The sequence below is a fragment of the Dictyostelium discoideum genome (assembly GCF_000004695.1).
Source record: "Dictyostelium discoideum AX4 chromosome 6 chromosome, whole genome shotgun sequence".
Classification (NCBI taxonomy): Eukaryota; Evosea; class Eumycetozoa; order Dictyosteliales; family Dictyosteliaceae; genus Dictyostelium; species Dictyostelium discoideum.
This window is the reverse complement of record NC_007092.3, coordinates 3,570,142-3,587,425: the sequence shown is the minus strand read 5'-3', so window position 1 is coordinate 3,587,425 and position 17,284 is coordinate 3,570,142. Positions and strand designations below refer to the sequence as shown.

Sequence of the window (17,284 nt, the reverse complement as noted above, 5' to 3'; positions counted from 1 at the left end):
TTTTTTTTTTTTTTTTTTTTTTTTTTTTTTTGAAGTCTTTTTTTTATATGAAAAATGAAATAATCAAATAAAAAAAGTGTTGTTGTTGATGTTTTTTCTCTTACTGATTATTTTTTCCTTTTTTTTTCAATTTTGCTTCGCAAAATTTTCAAAAAAAAGAAAAAAATAAATTACAATAAAATAAAGAAATAAAGAAGTTTACTCTAAGTGTATTTTATTTTATTTTTTTTAAGTCTTTTTTTTATATGAAAAATGAAATAATCAAATAAAAAAAGTGTTGTTGTTGATGTTTTTTCTCTTACTCAAAAAAAAATTAAGTACGATCAAATGATAATGAATGATGTTGAAAATGTCATGGTGGCTTAATTGGATAAAGCGGTTCGGTCCTAACGAATAAGATGCAGGTTCGAGTCCTGCCCATGACATATTTTTTTAAAATTATTTATTTTTCTCATTATTTTTGACTATTAAAAAAAAAAAAAAAAAAAAAAGACCCCGCTTTTAGGTAAAAAAAAAAAAGACTATAAAAAAAAATCATTATTTTTGACCAAATTTAAGGATATGTTGAGGTTATTCTATATTAATTGTAGGGTAAATTTGAAAACATTTATTCTTTTTTGGTTTAAATAATTAATTCAAAATATCCCCCCAAAAAAATAAAAAAATAAAAATAAAAATTCCCCAAAAAATTTTTTTTTTTTTTTTTTTTTTTTTTTTTTTTTTTTTTTTTTTTTTTTTTTTTCCTTTTAATTTTTTAAAAAATAAAACAATAAAAAATATGCAAACAAATGTCTCAGGAGCAGTAAATATTGAAGAATTATTAAATAAAATTGAAAATGTATTGTATAAATAAAATTAAATAAATTAAAACAAAATATATTGTACAAACTAATATTAATATTCAACATATTTTGGTAATTATTAGGTAGTTTTAAAAAACCCAAAGAATAAAGAGAGTATTGATATATTGAAACTATTTTATAAAATATGTTTAAATTATAGTGGTAAAAATCAGAAATCACTTTCAATAAACTCAACATTTATTGAGAAATTTACAACCCTTTTATTAGATCCAAATACTCCTTATAAAATTAAACTATTTACTTTATCAACACTTTCAAAATTTTCAAAAAATGAACATCAAATTTTATATAAAAAGTAAGTAATATTATTTTAATATTTCAATTTCAATATTAATATATTATATTAATCAAATTTCATTTTTTATTTTATTTTATTTTTATTTTTATTTTTATTTTTATTTTTTTTTTTTAATAGTTTTAAAACGTTTGATCCAAAGACATTACCTTTAATATTATCACTATTACTATCAACTGGTACAGATTCACAAATTTATATATCAAGTATACCATTTTTAGTTCAAACAATCTCTTCACAAGATCCAATAACAAGATCTGCATCAATGCCATCATTAGCAATCTCTGCAAGATATCATTCAAATTCTTTAACAAATTTACATATAAAACCAATTGAAACTCAATTAATTCAATTCCTTAGTCATGCAAGTTTAATTTCTGATCAAAAACAATCTTCAATTGGTTGTAAGTATATTTTTTAAAAATAACATAAAATTAAATATATTGAGTATTAATTTATTATTATTATTATTATAAGTTTTCAGTAAAATTGGTAATACTAGTGCAACACCAGTAACAGAATTAGATGGATCAGTTTCAATTGAATTTTTTACAGTATTAAATAATTCAACAAATTATACAGAGGATCAGACTTTTAATATTTATTCATTTTCAATTCTATATACATGGTTAATAAATTTATATAAAATTAATAAACAACAATCTTTAACAAATACTGATCAACAAATTGAACAATTGGATCAACAAATTGAACAACAATTAGAATTAATTGAAAAACAACAGGATCAACTGCTGCAACAACAACAACAACAACAACAACAACAACAACAACAACAACAACAACAACAACAACAACAACAACAACAACAACAACAACAACAACATAGAACATTAAATCAATCATTTCAAAATACAATTGTATCATATTGTTTAAGATTAATTGATCAAAGTAAATTAAAACCAATTGATGGTAGTGGTAATAATAATAGTAATCTAAATGGTGGTAATAGTGGTAATAGCAATAGTAGTGGTGGTGGTAGTATGATTTATAATAAACCAATTCAACAACAATCAGCAACAGCTATAGCATTGGGTATTGATGAAAGTGGTGGTGACGATCTTTCAGTTATGGCATTACTTGAATCAATTAGAATTTTAGATTATCTTTGTTTATTAGATTCAAATTTAATTGCAAAAATATTTCCAACAGTTCAAAAAGCTTATCAACTTCATTTACCATCTTCAAAAAATACAAATGCCACCTCTGGTCATATCTTATTAGCATTATTACAATTCTTTGTAAATCATAGTCATACTTTAGTTTATGATCCTGAACCATTATTTAAAGTTTATTTTCAAACTTATTTACCAAGAACTTGTAAGTTTATTTAATTTTTTTTTTTTTTTTTTTTTTTTTTTTTACTAATAATTATTAATATTTTTTTTTATTTTTATCTAATTAGATATGAATTCATTTGTTTCATTTGAAACAATTAATTTTTGTTTAAAAAATAAAAAAACATTATTAAAGAATAGTAATGTATTTAATTTATATTTTCCACCAATTTTTAAATGTTTAGCATGGTTTCCAAATAGTTTAAGTGGTGAATTTTCAGAGTTATTACCATCATTTATTTCACCAAATTCATTTATTGAAGTTTTTCATTTATTATTAGATTTACCATTATTAACATTATCAATGGAAAGTGTATTGGTTGAACAAAGAAAATATGCATCAATGGGTATTGAACATAATGATGTTGGTGTTGATACAGCTTGGAGTGAATATCGTGTACTTTACAACTATCTATTACGTAATGAATCTGGTGTTAATATTAATTTTTGGTCAACTACAACTCTACCATTACTTCAACAATTTTGTAAAAAGAATCCAGTAACTCCAAGATCAATTGGTTCATGTGAATTGGTGCCATTGTTATTAGATATCTATTTCGAGGTTTTACTAGAATATGGTTCATTAAATACTTTTGTAACTTTACTTCCAGTGATTTTCGAACGTATGGAACAAATATTTCCATATGAACCTTATCAAAAACGTATTAGAGAGAATTTAATGTCTCATCTATTATCAATATTTAAAAAACATTCAACATTAATTCAATCAGAAAAAGAATTAATTCTATCAGTTATTAGTGAAGCTCGTATGACCTATAAAGATATTGTAACTCTATCATTATCTTTTATAATTGGTGAATATTGTTCACCTTACGTTTGTCCAACAATAACTTCTGATGTTTATTCAGATTATCATGAAGCTTTAGAATTAATAACTTATGAAAAAATTAATACAATTAAAATGGAATCATTATCAAATTCTTCACAATCATCATTACAACAATCTTCTTTAATAATGAAACAACAACAACAACAACAACAAAAACAACAACAACACCAACAAGAACAATCATCATCATCCAATAATAATAATAATGATATTAAAAATATTGAAAATAATGAAAATGATAATGATATTGAAAAATTAAATAATGATAAAAAAAATAATGATAATGAAAATGATCAAAATCAAAATTTTATAAATAATTATAATTTAAATTATAATTTAAATATTAATATTTTAAATAATATTAATAATTTTAATTTAAATAATATTATTGATAATGATGATTTTGAAAAATTACAAGAACAATATAATATTAATATAATGTTAAATTTAATTAGTTCCCTTACAAAGATAGCATCACGTTGGCCAGATGCAACATCTCGTGTAGTTTTATGTTTAATGAAAATTATTGGTTATCAACAATATTTTGATCCTCAAGTAATTCAACGTGCAAATGAATCAATATCTTTATTAAAATATCCAAGTTTTGCTGCTGCTCTATATAGTTGTCAACAACCTCAGAATGATTCATTTCATTCAACCATTTCTTCAACTACAATCGGTCAAACCATTCAAGATTGTAATTCTTCACTTTCATTTTTATTAAATGATACTTTAAATTATAAATCAAAAAATACAATTCATCCTTTTATTTTAAAATAAAGAAAAATAAAAAAATAAAAAAAATAAACAAAAATAAATAAAAATAAAAATCTATTTTTAAATATTATTTGTGAGCCAAAAAAAAAAATTGATTGGATATTTTTTTTTTTTTTTTAATTATTTTTGTAAAACCAAATAAAATAAAATTTTTGTGAAAAAAAAAATTTTATTTTATTTTTAATTTTATTTTAATTTTTTTTTTTTTTTCACTAAAAGTGATCACGAATCCCAAAGATTTTTTTTTTTTTTTTTTTTTTTTTTTTTTTAAAAAGTTTCGTTTTGTGTTTTTTAAAAAAAACTATTATTTATAAATAATTTTAGTTGTTGTATTTTTAAAAAAATAAAAAAAAAAATATCTAATCAATTTTTTTTTTTTTTTTTTTTTGTAAATTTTAAAATAAAATGAAATCAGTAATTTTAAAACCAAAAAATTTAGTATTATTAGGTGCTGGTGTAACAACAACTTATTATTTATATAAATTTTTTTCAGCACCATCAGTTTCAAAAGATGAAGGTGATAAATTTGGATTTAATGCACCAGATCCAGCAGCTTTAGCTAGAGCAGCTGTTAAAGAGAAAAAAGAAAGATTTGTAAAACCATCAGATAATGTTTGTCCAATTTTAATTTTATATGGAACTGAATATGGTTTATCAGCAGAGGTTGCCAAAAAATTGGAAGAATCAATCAATAGCAAATTAGAAGGTTTTTGGGCACGTATTATCGATATGGAAGAGTACGAGATTATTGAATTTGAAAAAGAACAAATAGTCCTCATTATTACATCAACCTATGGTGATGGTGTTCCACCAACCACTGCCCGTCCATTCTTTGATTATTTAGAAGCAAATCGTTTAAATCTTTCACATATTCAATTTAGTGTTTTAGCATTGGGTGATCGTTCTTATCCACATTATTGTGCAGCTGGTAAAACTTTGGATAAACAATTTGAAGAGATGGGTGCCAAGAGATTTAGAGATCGTATTGAAGTTGATCAAGAAGATTGGACTTGTTTCGATCGTTATATTGATACCGTGTGTGGTTTAGTTCCAACATTGGGTGGAGTTGAAAAACGTGAAGGTCAAGATTACCTCTATGAAAAGGCAAAACTTTTCGCACTCTCTCAAGGTAAATACAATAAAAAGAAACCATACTCTAGTAAACTCTTGGTTAAACGTGTACTCACTAAAGGTGATAAAGTTGGTATTCATTTAGAGTTTGAATTGGGTGATAGTGAACTCAAGTACGTGCCAGGTGATGCTTTAGCTATCCTTCCAGATAATGCTGCATCCGAGGTTTCTGCAATTATCTCACTCTTAAAATTATCACCATCTTTCAAAGTTTCAACTCCAGGTTGGCATTATCAAGAGGGTGAACAACCAAATCCATCTCAAATCACCCTTACTCATATCTTAACCAAATGTTTTGATATTCATAATTGTAAACCAGAATTATTACAACTCCTTAAAGATAATGTTAAAAATCAACAAGAAAAAGAGAAATTAACAAATCTCTTGGCTCAAGGTACTGGTAAATCAAATACACAATTGGTTGAATTTTTAGAAAATCATCATTTAATCGATATCTTAAAGATGTTTTCTTCTGCTCGTCCACCAATCGATGATTTATTAGCTCAATTAGCAAAATTATTACCACGTTACTATAGTATTGCTTCTTCAATGAGTGAAAATAAATTGGCAGTTTCCTTATGTGTTGCCGTTGTTAAATATGATCTTCATGGTAGTGAACGTGTTGGTATCGCTTCAACTCATATGGCCGATCGTATGAATGTTGGTGATCGTGTTTCAATCTTTATAAACAATAATCCAGATTTCCGTTTACCAGAGGATCCAACAACTCCAATACTCATGGTTGGTCCAGGTACTGGTATTGCTCCATTCGTTAGTTTCATTCAAGAAAGAAAAGCACTCGGTCATACTGGTGAAAATCATCTCTATTTTGGTTGTCGTCGTTCTGATGAAGATTTCCTTTACTCCAAAGAGTTACAACAATATCATAACGATGGTTTAATTAAACTCTACACTGCTTTCTCTCGTGAAACCTCTCAAAAAGTTTACGTTCAAAATCGTCTCCTTGAAAATAGTCAACAAATTTGTGATCTCATCAATGCTGGTGGTCATATTTACATTTGTGGTGATGCTAAATCAATGGCTCCACAAGTTCATGAAACACTTTCTCTCATCATCACTAAACATATGTCAATTGATGAAGCTGATGCTCAAGCTTTACTTCACAAATTAGAAAAAGAAAAACGTTATCAAAAAGATGTTTGGTTTTAAATTTTAAATTTTAAAAAAATAAAAAAAAACAAAAAAAATATGTTTTTTTTTAAAAAGTTAAAAATTTATATTAAAAATAAATAAAATTGCAATTAAACAAAATAAAATATTTTCTTTTAAAATAAAGATTTAAAATAAAATATAATTATAAAACAAATATTCATTTTTTTTTTATTCCAAAAAAAAAAAAAAAAAAAAAAAAAAAAAAAAAAAAAAAAAAAAAAAAAATTTTTAGGGGGTTCTATGATTCATAATTAAACTTTTCAAAAAACTGTATAAATGGATAAAAAAACTAAATAAAGTGTGGATAAATTATTTCAAAGATATTATTTGTTTTTTTTTTTTTTTTTTATTTTTTTGATCAAGATAATTTCCAACTTTAATCATTTTTTTTTTTTATAAAAATTTACTTTAAAGTTAATAATCTGATTAAAAAAAAAAAAAAAAAAAAAAAACCTTTTTAAATTTAGTTTCCAAATAAAAAAAAAAATAAAAACTGCAATTTAAAAAAAAAAAAAAATCTTTTTTTTTTTTTTTTTTTTTTTTTTTTGATTTTTCATTTTTTTTTTTATTTTATTTTATTTTATTTTTTTTTTCATTGATATTTTTTTTTTTTTATACATTCAAATAATTATTTGTTATTGCCACTATATATTTTAAAAAGGTTTAAATCATTTTTAAAAAAATTTGAAGAAACGTAAATCTTATTTTTCATTATTTTTTTCATTTTAATTTTTATTTTTTTTATTAATTTATTAAAATTAAAATTAAAAATTTTAGTACAGAGTCAATTAGAAAGAGTACAATTTTATCATCACCACAACAACAACCTCAATCTCAACAATTACCACAAGAAAATAATAATAATAATAATAATAATAATAATAATAATAATAATAATAATAATAATAATAATAATAATAATAATAATAATAATAATAATAATAATAATAATAATAATACTATTATTAATAATAATAATAATAATAATAATAATAATAATAATAATAATAATAATAATGAATCAACATTAAATACAAATGAATCATTGACAACTACAGAAAATTTAACAGAAACATTAAAATCATTAAATCCAACCAATTTAAATTACCAACCAATGGTTGATGCAATTAAAGAATCAACAGTTGTTCAAGCATTAAATAGTTCATTAAGATTGGAGATGGATACAATTAAAGATATTGAAGTACCAGCATCAGTATTATCTACAGTTTCCTCATTAACATCATCTGTTACCAACCCTCTCTATATGAATCCACAATCAATACCAAATGTTTCACAACAAAAAGATAGTTTAAAAGAGGTAGATTTATATAATGGTACTTTATTATTAAGAAACTTTGAAGTAAAATTAAAACAAATTAGAATCAATGGTCAAATACTTGCAGAACATGCTGAAGAGGTTGATAAAAAGTTTCCAGAATTAATTAAAGTTTGTGCCTATCAACATGATGTTTGGAAGAAAGCTGATGCTGAATTTTCAAAATTAGGTGAACTCAACACTTTGGTTGAAACCATTCAATTAAATTTAGATTCAATCATTTCAAAAATTGAATCTTTAGAAATTAATTTATCTTTAGATATTGATAATTATTTAGATAGTGAATTATCAAAATGGAAAGATAAAAAAGAATCTGAAATTATTAAATTTGATTCTTTAAAAAAGTAATTATTATTATCATCATTATTTGTTTTTTTTTTATTATTTTTACTAATATATTTTTTTTTTTTTTAAGACTTGAACTTAATAAACTTCAAGAAGATTTATCATTACAATATCAAAAGTTTGAAAGAGAAAAAATATTAAAAGAAAGAAAAGATCTTGAAAATTTATTATCTGAAAAAGAAAGAAAATTTTCAAATCCACCAAAAAATTTAAATAATAGTAATAATAATATAAATAATAATATAAATAATCAAAATAATAATAATAATAATAATAATAATAATAATTATAATAGTAATAATAATAATAATAATAAAAATAATAATATAAATAATAATATACAAAATAATTCAATATCAGAATCAAATACTGGTTCAGAAGTAACAATAGAGAATATAGTTATTGAAAATCCAAACAAAGAAGAACTTGAATCATTTTTAGATTCTGACGACCAATCAGATAAAATATAATCACCAATAAAATTTTAATTTATTCTTGTAGTATATAAATAACCTATTAAATGAGACGCCTAAAATTAATTTTTATAATTATTTTATTTAAAATTAACCAAAAAAATCCAATTCTAAATAACCTTTTTTTTTTTAGAATTTTTTTGAAAACAAATATTTTTTTTTTTTTTTTTTTTTTTTTAGAAAAGTAAATTTCATATGAAATATTTTTATTTTTTTTTTTTTAATCAAATAATATTATCGAATCTTTAAACAAATAATTAATAGACATTTTATTTTTTTTTATTTATCATCATTCATTTTAAATTATAATGGAGGACATTTATAATTTATATAAAAAAGTATTTGGGGATAAATTAATTTCAAATTTATTATGGCAATATGTTAGATTTCCTACCTTTTTTTTGTAGTTTTTTTTATTTTTTTATTTTTATAATGATTAATCAATGTTTATCCATTAAGGAAATAAACAGTAATTATTAGGTTTAATGAATTTAAAGTTTTTTTTTTTTTTTTTTTTTTTTTTTTTTTTTTTTTTTTTTTTTAAAAATGTGGAGTAAATATTTTTTTGAGATTAAGATAGTTAATAAATAAATCAACAGTATAATATTTGGTAGTACTAATTCTGGTGTATAAATCAACAGTATAATATTTTTTTTTTTTTAATATTGGATTAACAAGATTGATATATGTCCATCTGTGTTAATACGAGTTTTTATTTAATATTTATTTATAGGCTTATCATTTAAGCTGAAGGGTTATTTTAATCATATGAATTGATCAAAAGATATAATATTTGGGAGAGATGATTCTGGAATACAATAGTAATTAGCTGTTGTTTTTCTTAGCTTGATCGTTGAGGTGAGAAGGATCTTAGGATCTTTGAAATTATTATGGTCTTTTGCTGATAAGTTTTTCAGATCTTTTGCTTTTTTGATGTATTCTAGAGTGGCCAATTTGTGCCATTTCTTTAGAAGGGAGCTGTATGATAGTGATTCATTTGTTAAAGGATCTTCACTGTATATTTGATTGCAAATCCAAATCCAAATGTTGTGGAGGATAAGGGCCATTAGGTTTCTATATGCGAATGATCTGGTTAGATCATAGTCTATTGCTTTATAGTTCCATTCAAAGTATTCTTTGTGGAATCTGTGGTTGGCGTAATCTGCATTCACTTCTTGATCTTTTTTGGCTGTCGGTGATAATTTTGGAGTTATTCTATTAATGAAATTGTTATTTTGCCTAATTCTTGTATGATGCCAGTTTTTACCTTTGCCTGTGGTAATATAGATGAAATTTTTGAGTTTATTTATTTTTATGAATTGTTTTGTTTTCTTGCATGAGAAGAACAGGTGACCGTATGGGTCTTTGCTCATATCTTCTTTGCAGAGTGGGCATTGTTTGTTGTGAAGGTAGTTTATTGGAAGGCATCTGGCATGGAATCTAAACATTGTGTCTCTTGTTTTAGGGTCTTTTATCTTCAGTATGTTGTTGAAGAGTTGATTATAGCTGTAGCCTCTTAAGTTTAGAGATGATTGGAATTCCGTTTTAGGGATGGTTGGATTTTGGTCTTGAATTGTGGTATACCATTCTGCCAGTGAAAGTGGTTGTCCATTTTCGTTTTTTATGGATGTGAGATTATTGTTGAAGATTGCTTTTTTTATTCTTATTTTGTTCCATTCGTCTAAGTTTTCTTTTAGGTATCTGGATGTGAATTTGTTTTTTTGGATCTGATATTCCCAGCTTTTGTGATGAGATGAGTTTGTTTGTTTGGTTTCTAGTGCTAGGATGAACTGGTTTATGATCCAAAGTTTCTGCGCCAGTTGTCTCAATTCTATATTCCAAATGTTCCAGCCCCCTACTTTTAGTGGGTATCTTGCTCTTTTGGTTCTCATTAAATTAATAACTTGAAATCCACTAGCATTTTTGTTGTTTGGTGCCGATAAAAACCATTCGACTAATTTATTGATTTGGTTTAATTCCTCTTCCTTAAAGTTCTCTACATATGAATAGTAGGTTAATTTAGAGAGTGCGAATGCTTTGAGGATGTTGGTTTTGGTTTTGATTGTTGAGTCAGTGGTTTTCCATAGTACTAAGGATGATCTTATTGTGTTTAATATTTCTGGCATTTTTCTTGTTATCCCTTTGCCTGTGAAGAAGTATCCCAAGTATCTTTCTGGATTTGTAGATATTGGAATTCTTTGGTTGGTATTGTCTGGGTTGCCTATAAGAATTGATGAAGATTTGTCGATGTTTAGTTTTGAGGAAGTGGCTTTGCAAAATGAATTGAAGTGTTGTAGTACTAATTCAAGTTGTTGAGAGTCTGGGACCATTGAAGCCGAGTCGTCTGCAAAGCTTTGGAATTTCTCTCTGTGGTTGCTGTTGTTTAGAGGAAGGCCAGTAATTCGGTCATCTTGTAAAATTTTTCTAGCTAAAGCCTCTATTACAAGGACGAACAGGGTGGGTGATAGTGGATCTCCTTGTTTAACTCCTCTTTTGATCTCAAAGGGTATAGTAGTTCTACCATTAATTTCAATTCTTGCTTCAGATTTGGTGAGTAGATTCATTATCAGGTTGATTATATTGGTTGGAATGTTGATGTGTTGTAGTGATCTAAGTATTGAACCGTGTGAGATCGAGTCAAAAGCTTTTTCGAAATCATATAGTGTAATTATTCCGTTAATTCTTTTATCATTACAATAGTTGATTAATTCGTTCATTGATATGATATTATCTAGAATGAATCTGCCTGGTACGAAACCTTTTTGATTGTGGTTGATCACTTTCGTTAGTATTGGGATTATTCTATTGTTTATTAGCTTTGAGTGGATTTTATATATACAGTTAGCCAGTGTAATTGGTCTTCTGTTTTTGATTAGTTCGGGGTCTCCCTTTTTAGGTATCGTGATAATGAGGCCTTCTTTGTAATTTTTGCTAATTAGATGAGGATTTCTTAGAGTGTCGTTGAATGCTGAGGCCAGTATTGGAGCTAGTTTTTCTTTGTGTGTTATGTAGAATAAGTTTGGAATTCCATCTGGACCTGGAGATTTGTGTGGGTTCAGTTGTTTTATTACTTCTAGGATTTCTTGTGAGGTGAATTCATTTTCAAGGTTGTCCCATGTTGAGTCCCTGGTCACTGTCCAATTTTCCAACATTTCGTAATGAGATAGTGGGTCATCTTCTTTGTAGTCATAAAGATTTGAGTAATATTTTACGTATTCTTCTTCGATCAATTCCTGTTTGTTAATTGTTCTACCTTGTGCATCTTTTACTGCGTTGATGGTGAAATCATTGTGTCTTTTCTTGATTCTCGCGGAGATGTACTTGAGTGAGGTTTCTTCGCAATAGTTGTTCAATTCTTGTTTAAGTTGTTCTTCTCTTTTTTTAGATTCATTTATTGCTGAAAGGGTTGCGAAGGCTTGGTCTTTAAATTCTGTCTCTAGTAGGGAGATTAGATTTTTGATGTTTGCCTTATTGTTGTAGTCGTTTTGTTTTTGAAATTCNGTGTATAGTTGTTTTATTTTGTTNAGTAAGCTGTTGAGTTGAGAGAAGGAAATAGAGTTATGGTTGGATGACAGCTCCCTTGAATAATCGTTAAGTAGGAAGTCTATTTTCTTAAGCATTATGCTTGAGAGGATTGAGGATTTTTTTAATCTCCATCTGCGCTTGTTCATCTGTATGTTGGGTAGAGTGAAAGTGGTTGATAGGAAGTTGTGATCTGATAGAGGTATGTCGTTAATTTTTGGGGGGATTAGGTTCCTTAAGTATAATTGGCTGTAGTTGATTANGCTATTGTTAAGGTATATTCTGTCTAGTCTCCTTTCCAAGATTCTTGTGAGGTTATTGTTTGTGTTGTGTATCGTTCTTGAGAAGGTGGGTCTTTTATTTAGTTGGTCCATATCCATTAGGTTATTTGAAATTCTGATGGCTTCGATTACTGTGGCCATCTCATCTGGGGATTGTGTTGTCAAGTTGCCTTGGTCATCATTTGATGTGTGATTGTCATTGAAGTCTAAACAGTTGAAGTCGCCTGCTATGATGTCNATGTTTTTTTTAGGGTTAGACGTTAGGTTGTGGTATTGGTTGTTGAAGTGTTTGTTTAGTGTTGAAGCTAGTGTTTTTCTTTTATCAGGTTGGGCCGGGGCGTATATGGCCAAGATTCTCGTTGTGGTATCTTTTATTAGAATGTCTGATATTATTAGTCTACCTTCTATTATGAATATTGGTGAGAGTTTTATGTTTTGGTTGTTGTGGTTTAGTATTCCTATTCCGTTGCCTCTTTTGGTTGCGCTAATGATGGAGCCAGGGAATAGCTGGTGTGCTTGTGTTGCGTCGGCGTTGAGTTCATTGACTATGGTTAGTGCCAATGAGTTTGGGGGGGATTGGGATTTGATAAAGTCTGTTTTGTTTTTGAAGGAGGTGTCAGTGCCCCAACCTCTGACATTCCATTACAGTATAATATTTGGTAGTACTAATTCTGACTTTGTAGGTTAATTTTCTTAATTTGATTATTTGTTTAAGGAATAGTTTGGGTCTTAAAAATTGAAAGAATTAATTTTCAATCTTTTTCTTTTTTATATTTTTGCAGTGACTGTTATATCCCTAATCAGGAATCGAACTTACGATCCGATGATTATTCTTTTGAAATTATTGCCTCAGGCCGGGATCGAACCAGCGACCTTAAGATCTTCAGTCTCACGCTCATACCAACTGAGCTACTAAGGCTTAGTGAAATTTATATTTTTAACACTTTAATACGAATTAAGTTAATGGGCCCCTGATAGTGCAGGGTTAAGAGATTGACTTGCACACCCTAGGACAACGGTCCGATACCCTGAGGGCTCGTAAATACATAGAGGACCTAGATCAAGAGTAGGAAGTAATATACACTGCTCATATTGATGGGTTAAAGCAAAAATCTCCTTGGACATATTTTAATCAAAAGTAATAATACAATTCAAAATTCGAAAAAAAAAAAAAAAAAAAAAAAATAATAAAAAAAAAAAAAAAGTAAACTAACCCCTCTTTTAGAGACCCTGTAAAAAAAAAAAATAAAAATAAAAATAAAATGAGATCTAGCATCTCAAGGAGAAGCAACTAATAATTGCGTTATCCAATTCAAAAAAAAAAAAAAACGAATTAAGTTAAAGCTAATTTTTTGAAGGATGACAAAAATCTTAAACATTAAAAACAAATTTAATAAAAACACGTAACGTAATACATAGCGACACTAAACACTTTACTTTTATTATAATGCTTTAAACTTTCTACCTTAGAATTAAATAAAATGAGATCTCATTAATCATATTCATAAATAAATTAAAATTGTTTGTTTTTTTTTGGTATGAAAGGTAAAAATTATTAGAAAAATAGTAGGTTTTATATTATAAATTTTTTAAAAAATTCGTTAATTTGAGAAAAAAACAAGTATCTTTTTTTAGATTTTCTTATTCCAGAATATTAATTTATTTTTTTTTTTTTTTTATTTTTATTTTTTTTTTTTATTTTTTTTTTTTATTTTTATTTTTTTATTTTTATTTTTTTTTTTGTTTAGTTTCGAAACAAAAAATTAAAAATTAAAAATCCAATTTGGCATTTAATTTAAAAAGACTTAAAAAAAAAAAAAAAAAACAATGGAAGATAAAAGAGATTTAAAATGGGAGGAATTTGAAAGAGTGGATATGAGAGTTGGAACAATAATCCAAGTTGATGATTTCCCAGAAGCAAGAAAACCTGCCTACCAATTAACCATTGATTTTGGTGAAACCATTGGAATTCGTAAATCCTCGGCACAAATTACAAAGAGATATAATAAAGAAGATTTAGTAAATCGTCAAATTGTTGCCGTTGTAAATTTTCCAAAGAAACAAATTGGTAGAAAATTTATGTCTGAATGTTTAGTATTAGGTGCATTAGGTAAAGAAGAAGGAGATGTAATTTTATTATCACCAGATTCAAAAATTGAAAATGGTTTAAAAATTAGTTAATTATAAAATAAAATTAAAAATATTAAAAAAAAAAAAAAAAAAAAAAAAAAAAAACCCAACATTTAAATACATGTATTTACTTTTTTTAATTTTTAATTTTTTATTTATTTTATATTAAATAAGAACCAACAAATATTTTAAATATTTTTGATAAATCTTCAATTGTATTTTTATCTAAACAAGATTCATCATCTTTTTCAGTGTGCCAAACATTTGGAAATGGGTAAGGAATAATATGTAATGTTGGTACATAGTTTAAAAATGGTATATGATCATCTTGAATATCTGAACCAATAAAATGATTTTGAAAGTATTTATTTGCTTTTGGACTTATACTATTTTTTTTGTTTTAAATATTATTATTATAAGTTTTTTTTTTTTTTTTTTTTTTTTTTTTTTTTTTTTTTTTTTTTTTTTTTTTTTTAAAAAAAAAAACACTTACAATCTTTTTAAAGATAATTTATCTTCAATATCAGATAATTTTTTAAATAATGATTCAGTTTTTTTATTAAACATATAAAATCTTGGATTTGGAGTACCCAATAAATCCAATAATATAAAAGCCTCAACTGTATTATAAAAACTACTACTAATTGGTAAATCTTCATTATCTTTGGTAATTACTTTTTTATCCAATAATAAATTTGCTAAATGTCTGGAACCATATAATGAATCTGTGTCACTCCATTCTTTAAATGCTTCTTCACCATCAAAAAATATAATCATTAATTTTTCTAAAATTATTATTATTATTATTATTATTATTATTATTATTATTATTATTATTATTATTATTATTATTATTATTATTATTAGTAAAAAGTTTTTTTTTAATTATTATTTTATTTTTTTTTTAAAAAAATATATATTAATATATTTACTCTTTGATTTTTTAATTTCAGATTGTAAAGAAATTGCTAAATCTATTAACATTGAACAAGGAACAGCGGAATCAGTTGCACCAAAGAATTTAAATTCTTTAAAATATTTAGAATCATAGTGAGCTGATAGTACTAATGTTTTTGGTGGTTCACTTGATATGTTACCATTGCTTTCTTTTGTGTCAATATCATCTTCATCATCATCATTAACAAATTTTGATGTTACAATTATATTTGTAAAAGTTTTCTCACCAAATGGAGTATTATCTTTAAATGAATCCAATTCAATATCCCAATAGAGTTGATCAAATTGTGATATTATATATTCTCTAACTTTTTTATGGTTTGGAGTATCGGCAACTCTTTCAACCAATATATGTTTTAAATGTTTTTGAATTTTTTCCATATTTGATTCACTATATTTCTTTATTAATGTGGATTTTAAATTTTTAAATTTAATTTTCACTTCTTTTTGTACTATCTCTTTTCTATCAATACAATTAATCACATTTATTAATAAAAAAAAAAAAATTGTAACAATTATTAATATTTTTAGATATTTCATTTTTTTTTTTTTTTTTTTTAATCAAAAACTAATCCAACCAAAAAAAAAAACTAAAAAATAAAAAAAAAAAAAAAAATAAAAATTAAAAAAAATAAAAATAAAAAAAAAATAAAAAAAAAAAAAGAAAGTAAAAAAAGATTTTTTTTAATTGTTTATTTAACTTTTATTTTAAAACAAAAAAAAAAAACACCATAACACCCCATCTTTAAAAATATATTTAATTATTCTTTAAAATTTTGGCGGCAAATTTTTTCAACTTAAAAAAAAAAAAAAAATTTAGTTCAAAATAAATAACAAAACAGGGTGTAAAATTGGTTGTTTAATTTTAAAAAAATTTTATTATTTTTAAATTTAGTTTATTTTTATAATTTCCTTTTATGAACATTAAAATTAACTAACCCATTTTCGAATTTGGAACGTTCCTAATTGGCAGTGAGATTTATCTAAAAGTAAAAAAAAAAAAATTATAGTTTATTTTTTGTATGAAAAATTATTACAAAAATAGGTTAAAAAATAAATAAATTCTTATTAGTTTTGAGAAAAAAACAAGTAACTTTTTTTAGATTTTCTTATTATTTTTTTTTATTTTTTTTTTTTATTTTTTTTTTTTCACACACTAATTTTATATACACAAAATGACAACCGAAAATACCAATTTAAAAACACAAATAGATGGGTTAAAATCATCAGTATCTGATTTATTGTTTAAAGGAGAAGAAAGAGACAAAGAGATGAAAAAACTTCATGACAAAATCAATGCTTTTACAGTAGGAAATCCTTTTTATAGAAATAATTTATATGATAAAAATAAACCTAAAACAGAAGAAGAAAAACAATTAATTGCATATGCACGTTCTTCATTAATGGCAAATTATTATCTTGGAAATATATTATTACCCCAACTCAAATCGAAATTCAAAACAGAACAGACCGCAAAATTGTTCAAATGGAACAGATTCAAACACGAGTTCAATAAACACTCAAAGTTTGTTGAGTTTGCCAAAACAAACCACCAAATAGATCTCGAGGAAATAAGAAAATTAAAAGATGAACGTAATACTATAATACATGATGGTGAAGATGAGGCATCTATTAATGATATTGTGGTTATAGTACAACAATATAAAGGCTCTTTACCAAAACATTTAAATGTTATAGATAAGATGTTAGATGAAGTTAAAATTGATATTAATAATGTTTGTGCTGTTTGAAAATTAGTTAATTATAAAAAAAAAAATAATAAAAAAAAAAAAAAC

The 17,284-nt window shown here is 24.7% G+C and overlaps 7 protein-coding genes and 2 non-coding genes across 9 annotated transcripts; 6 read left to right on the top strand and 3 right to left on the bottom strand.

The window, feature by feature from the left end:
* Positions 1-351: 351 nt before the first annotated feature.
* tRNA-Arg-CCU-1 lies at positions 352-425 on the top strand. Its single transcript has one exon. It is a non-coding gene; the product is annotated as a tRNA-Arg (tRNA).
* Positions 426-778: 353 nt separating this feature from the next.
* DDB_G0293988 (hypothetical protein) lies at positions 779-4,143 on the top strand (the record flags this gene model as incomplete). Its single annotated transcript, XM_628905.1, has 5 exons — positions 779-843; positions 1,003-1,158; positions 1,279-1,562; positions 1,636-2,496; positions 2,582-4,143. The coding sequence occupies 5 exons, from the start codon at positions 779-781 to the stop codon at positions 4,141-4,143; spliced, it is 2,928 nt and encodes a 975-aa protein (XP_628907.1).
* Positions 4,144-4,545: 402 nt separating this feature from the next.
* Positions 4,546-6,441, top strand: redA (NADPH-cytochrome-P450 oxidoreductase; the record flags this gene model as incomplete). Its single annotated transcript, XM_628904.1, has 1 exon — positions 4,546-6,441. The coding sequence occupies one exon, from the start codon at positions 4,546-4,548 to the stop codon at positions 6,439-6,441; it is 1,896 nt and encodes a 631-aa protein (XP_628906.1).
* Positions 6,442-7,558: 1,117 nt separating this feature from the next.
* On the top strand, positions 7,559-8,595 carry DDB_G0293990 (hypothetical protein; the record flags this gene model as incomplete). The annotated part of the gene is made up of 2 exons (XM_628903.1): positions 7,559-8,124; positions 8,196-8,595. 2 exons carry the CDS (start codon positions 7,559-7,561, stop codon positions 8,593-8,595), a joined length of 966 nt encoding a protein of 321 aa, XP_628905.1.
* Positions 8,596-9,362: 767 nt separating this feature from the next.
* Positions 9,363-12,542, bottom strand: DDB_G0293964 (hypothetical protein; the record flags this gene model as incomplete). The annotated part of the gene is made up of 1 exon (XM_628902.1): positions 9,363-12,542. One exon carries the CDS (start codon positions 12,540-12,542, stop codon positions 9,363-9,365), a length of 3,180 nt encoding a protein of 1,059 aa, XP_628904.1.
* A 704-nt stretch (positions 12,543-13,246) lies between these two features.
* Positions 13,247-13,320, bottom strand: tRNA-Phe-GAA-15. Its single transcript has one exon. It is a non-coding gene; the product is annotated as a tRNA-Phe (tRNA).
* Positions 13,321-14,228: 908 nt separating this feature from the next.
* DDB_G0293956 (hypothetical protein) lies at positions 14,229-14,582 on the top strand (the record flags this gene model as incomplete). The annotated part of the gene is made up of 1 exon (XM_628901.1): positions 14,229-14,582. The coding sequence occupies one exon, from the start codon at positions 14,229-14,231 to the stop codon at positions 14,580-14,582; it is 354 nt and encodes a 117-aa protein (XP_628903.1).
* A 109-nt stretch (positions 14,583-14,691) lies between these two features.
* qpct (peptidase M28E domain containing-protein) lies at positions 14,692-16,028 on the bottom strand (the record flags this gene model as incomplete). Its single annotated transcript, XM_628900.1, has 3 exons — positions 14,692-14,917; positions 15,025-15,316; positions 15,464-16,028. 3 exons carry the CDS (start codon positions 16,026-16,028, stop codon positions 14,692-14,694), a joined length of 1,083 nt encoding a protein of 360 aa, XP_628902.1.
* A 635-nt stretch (positions 16,029-16,663) lies between these two features.
* Positions 16,664-17,239, top strand: DDB_G0293954 (hypothetical protein; the record flags this gene model as incomplete). Its single annotated transcript, XM_628899.1, has 1 exon — positions 16,664-17,239. The coding sequence occupies one exon, from the start codon at positions 16,664-16,666 to the stop codon at positions 17,237-17,239; it is 576 nt and encodes a 191-aa protein (XP_628901.1).
* Positions 17,240-17,284: the final 45 nt, after the last annotated feature.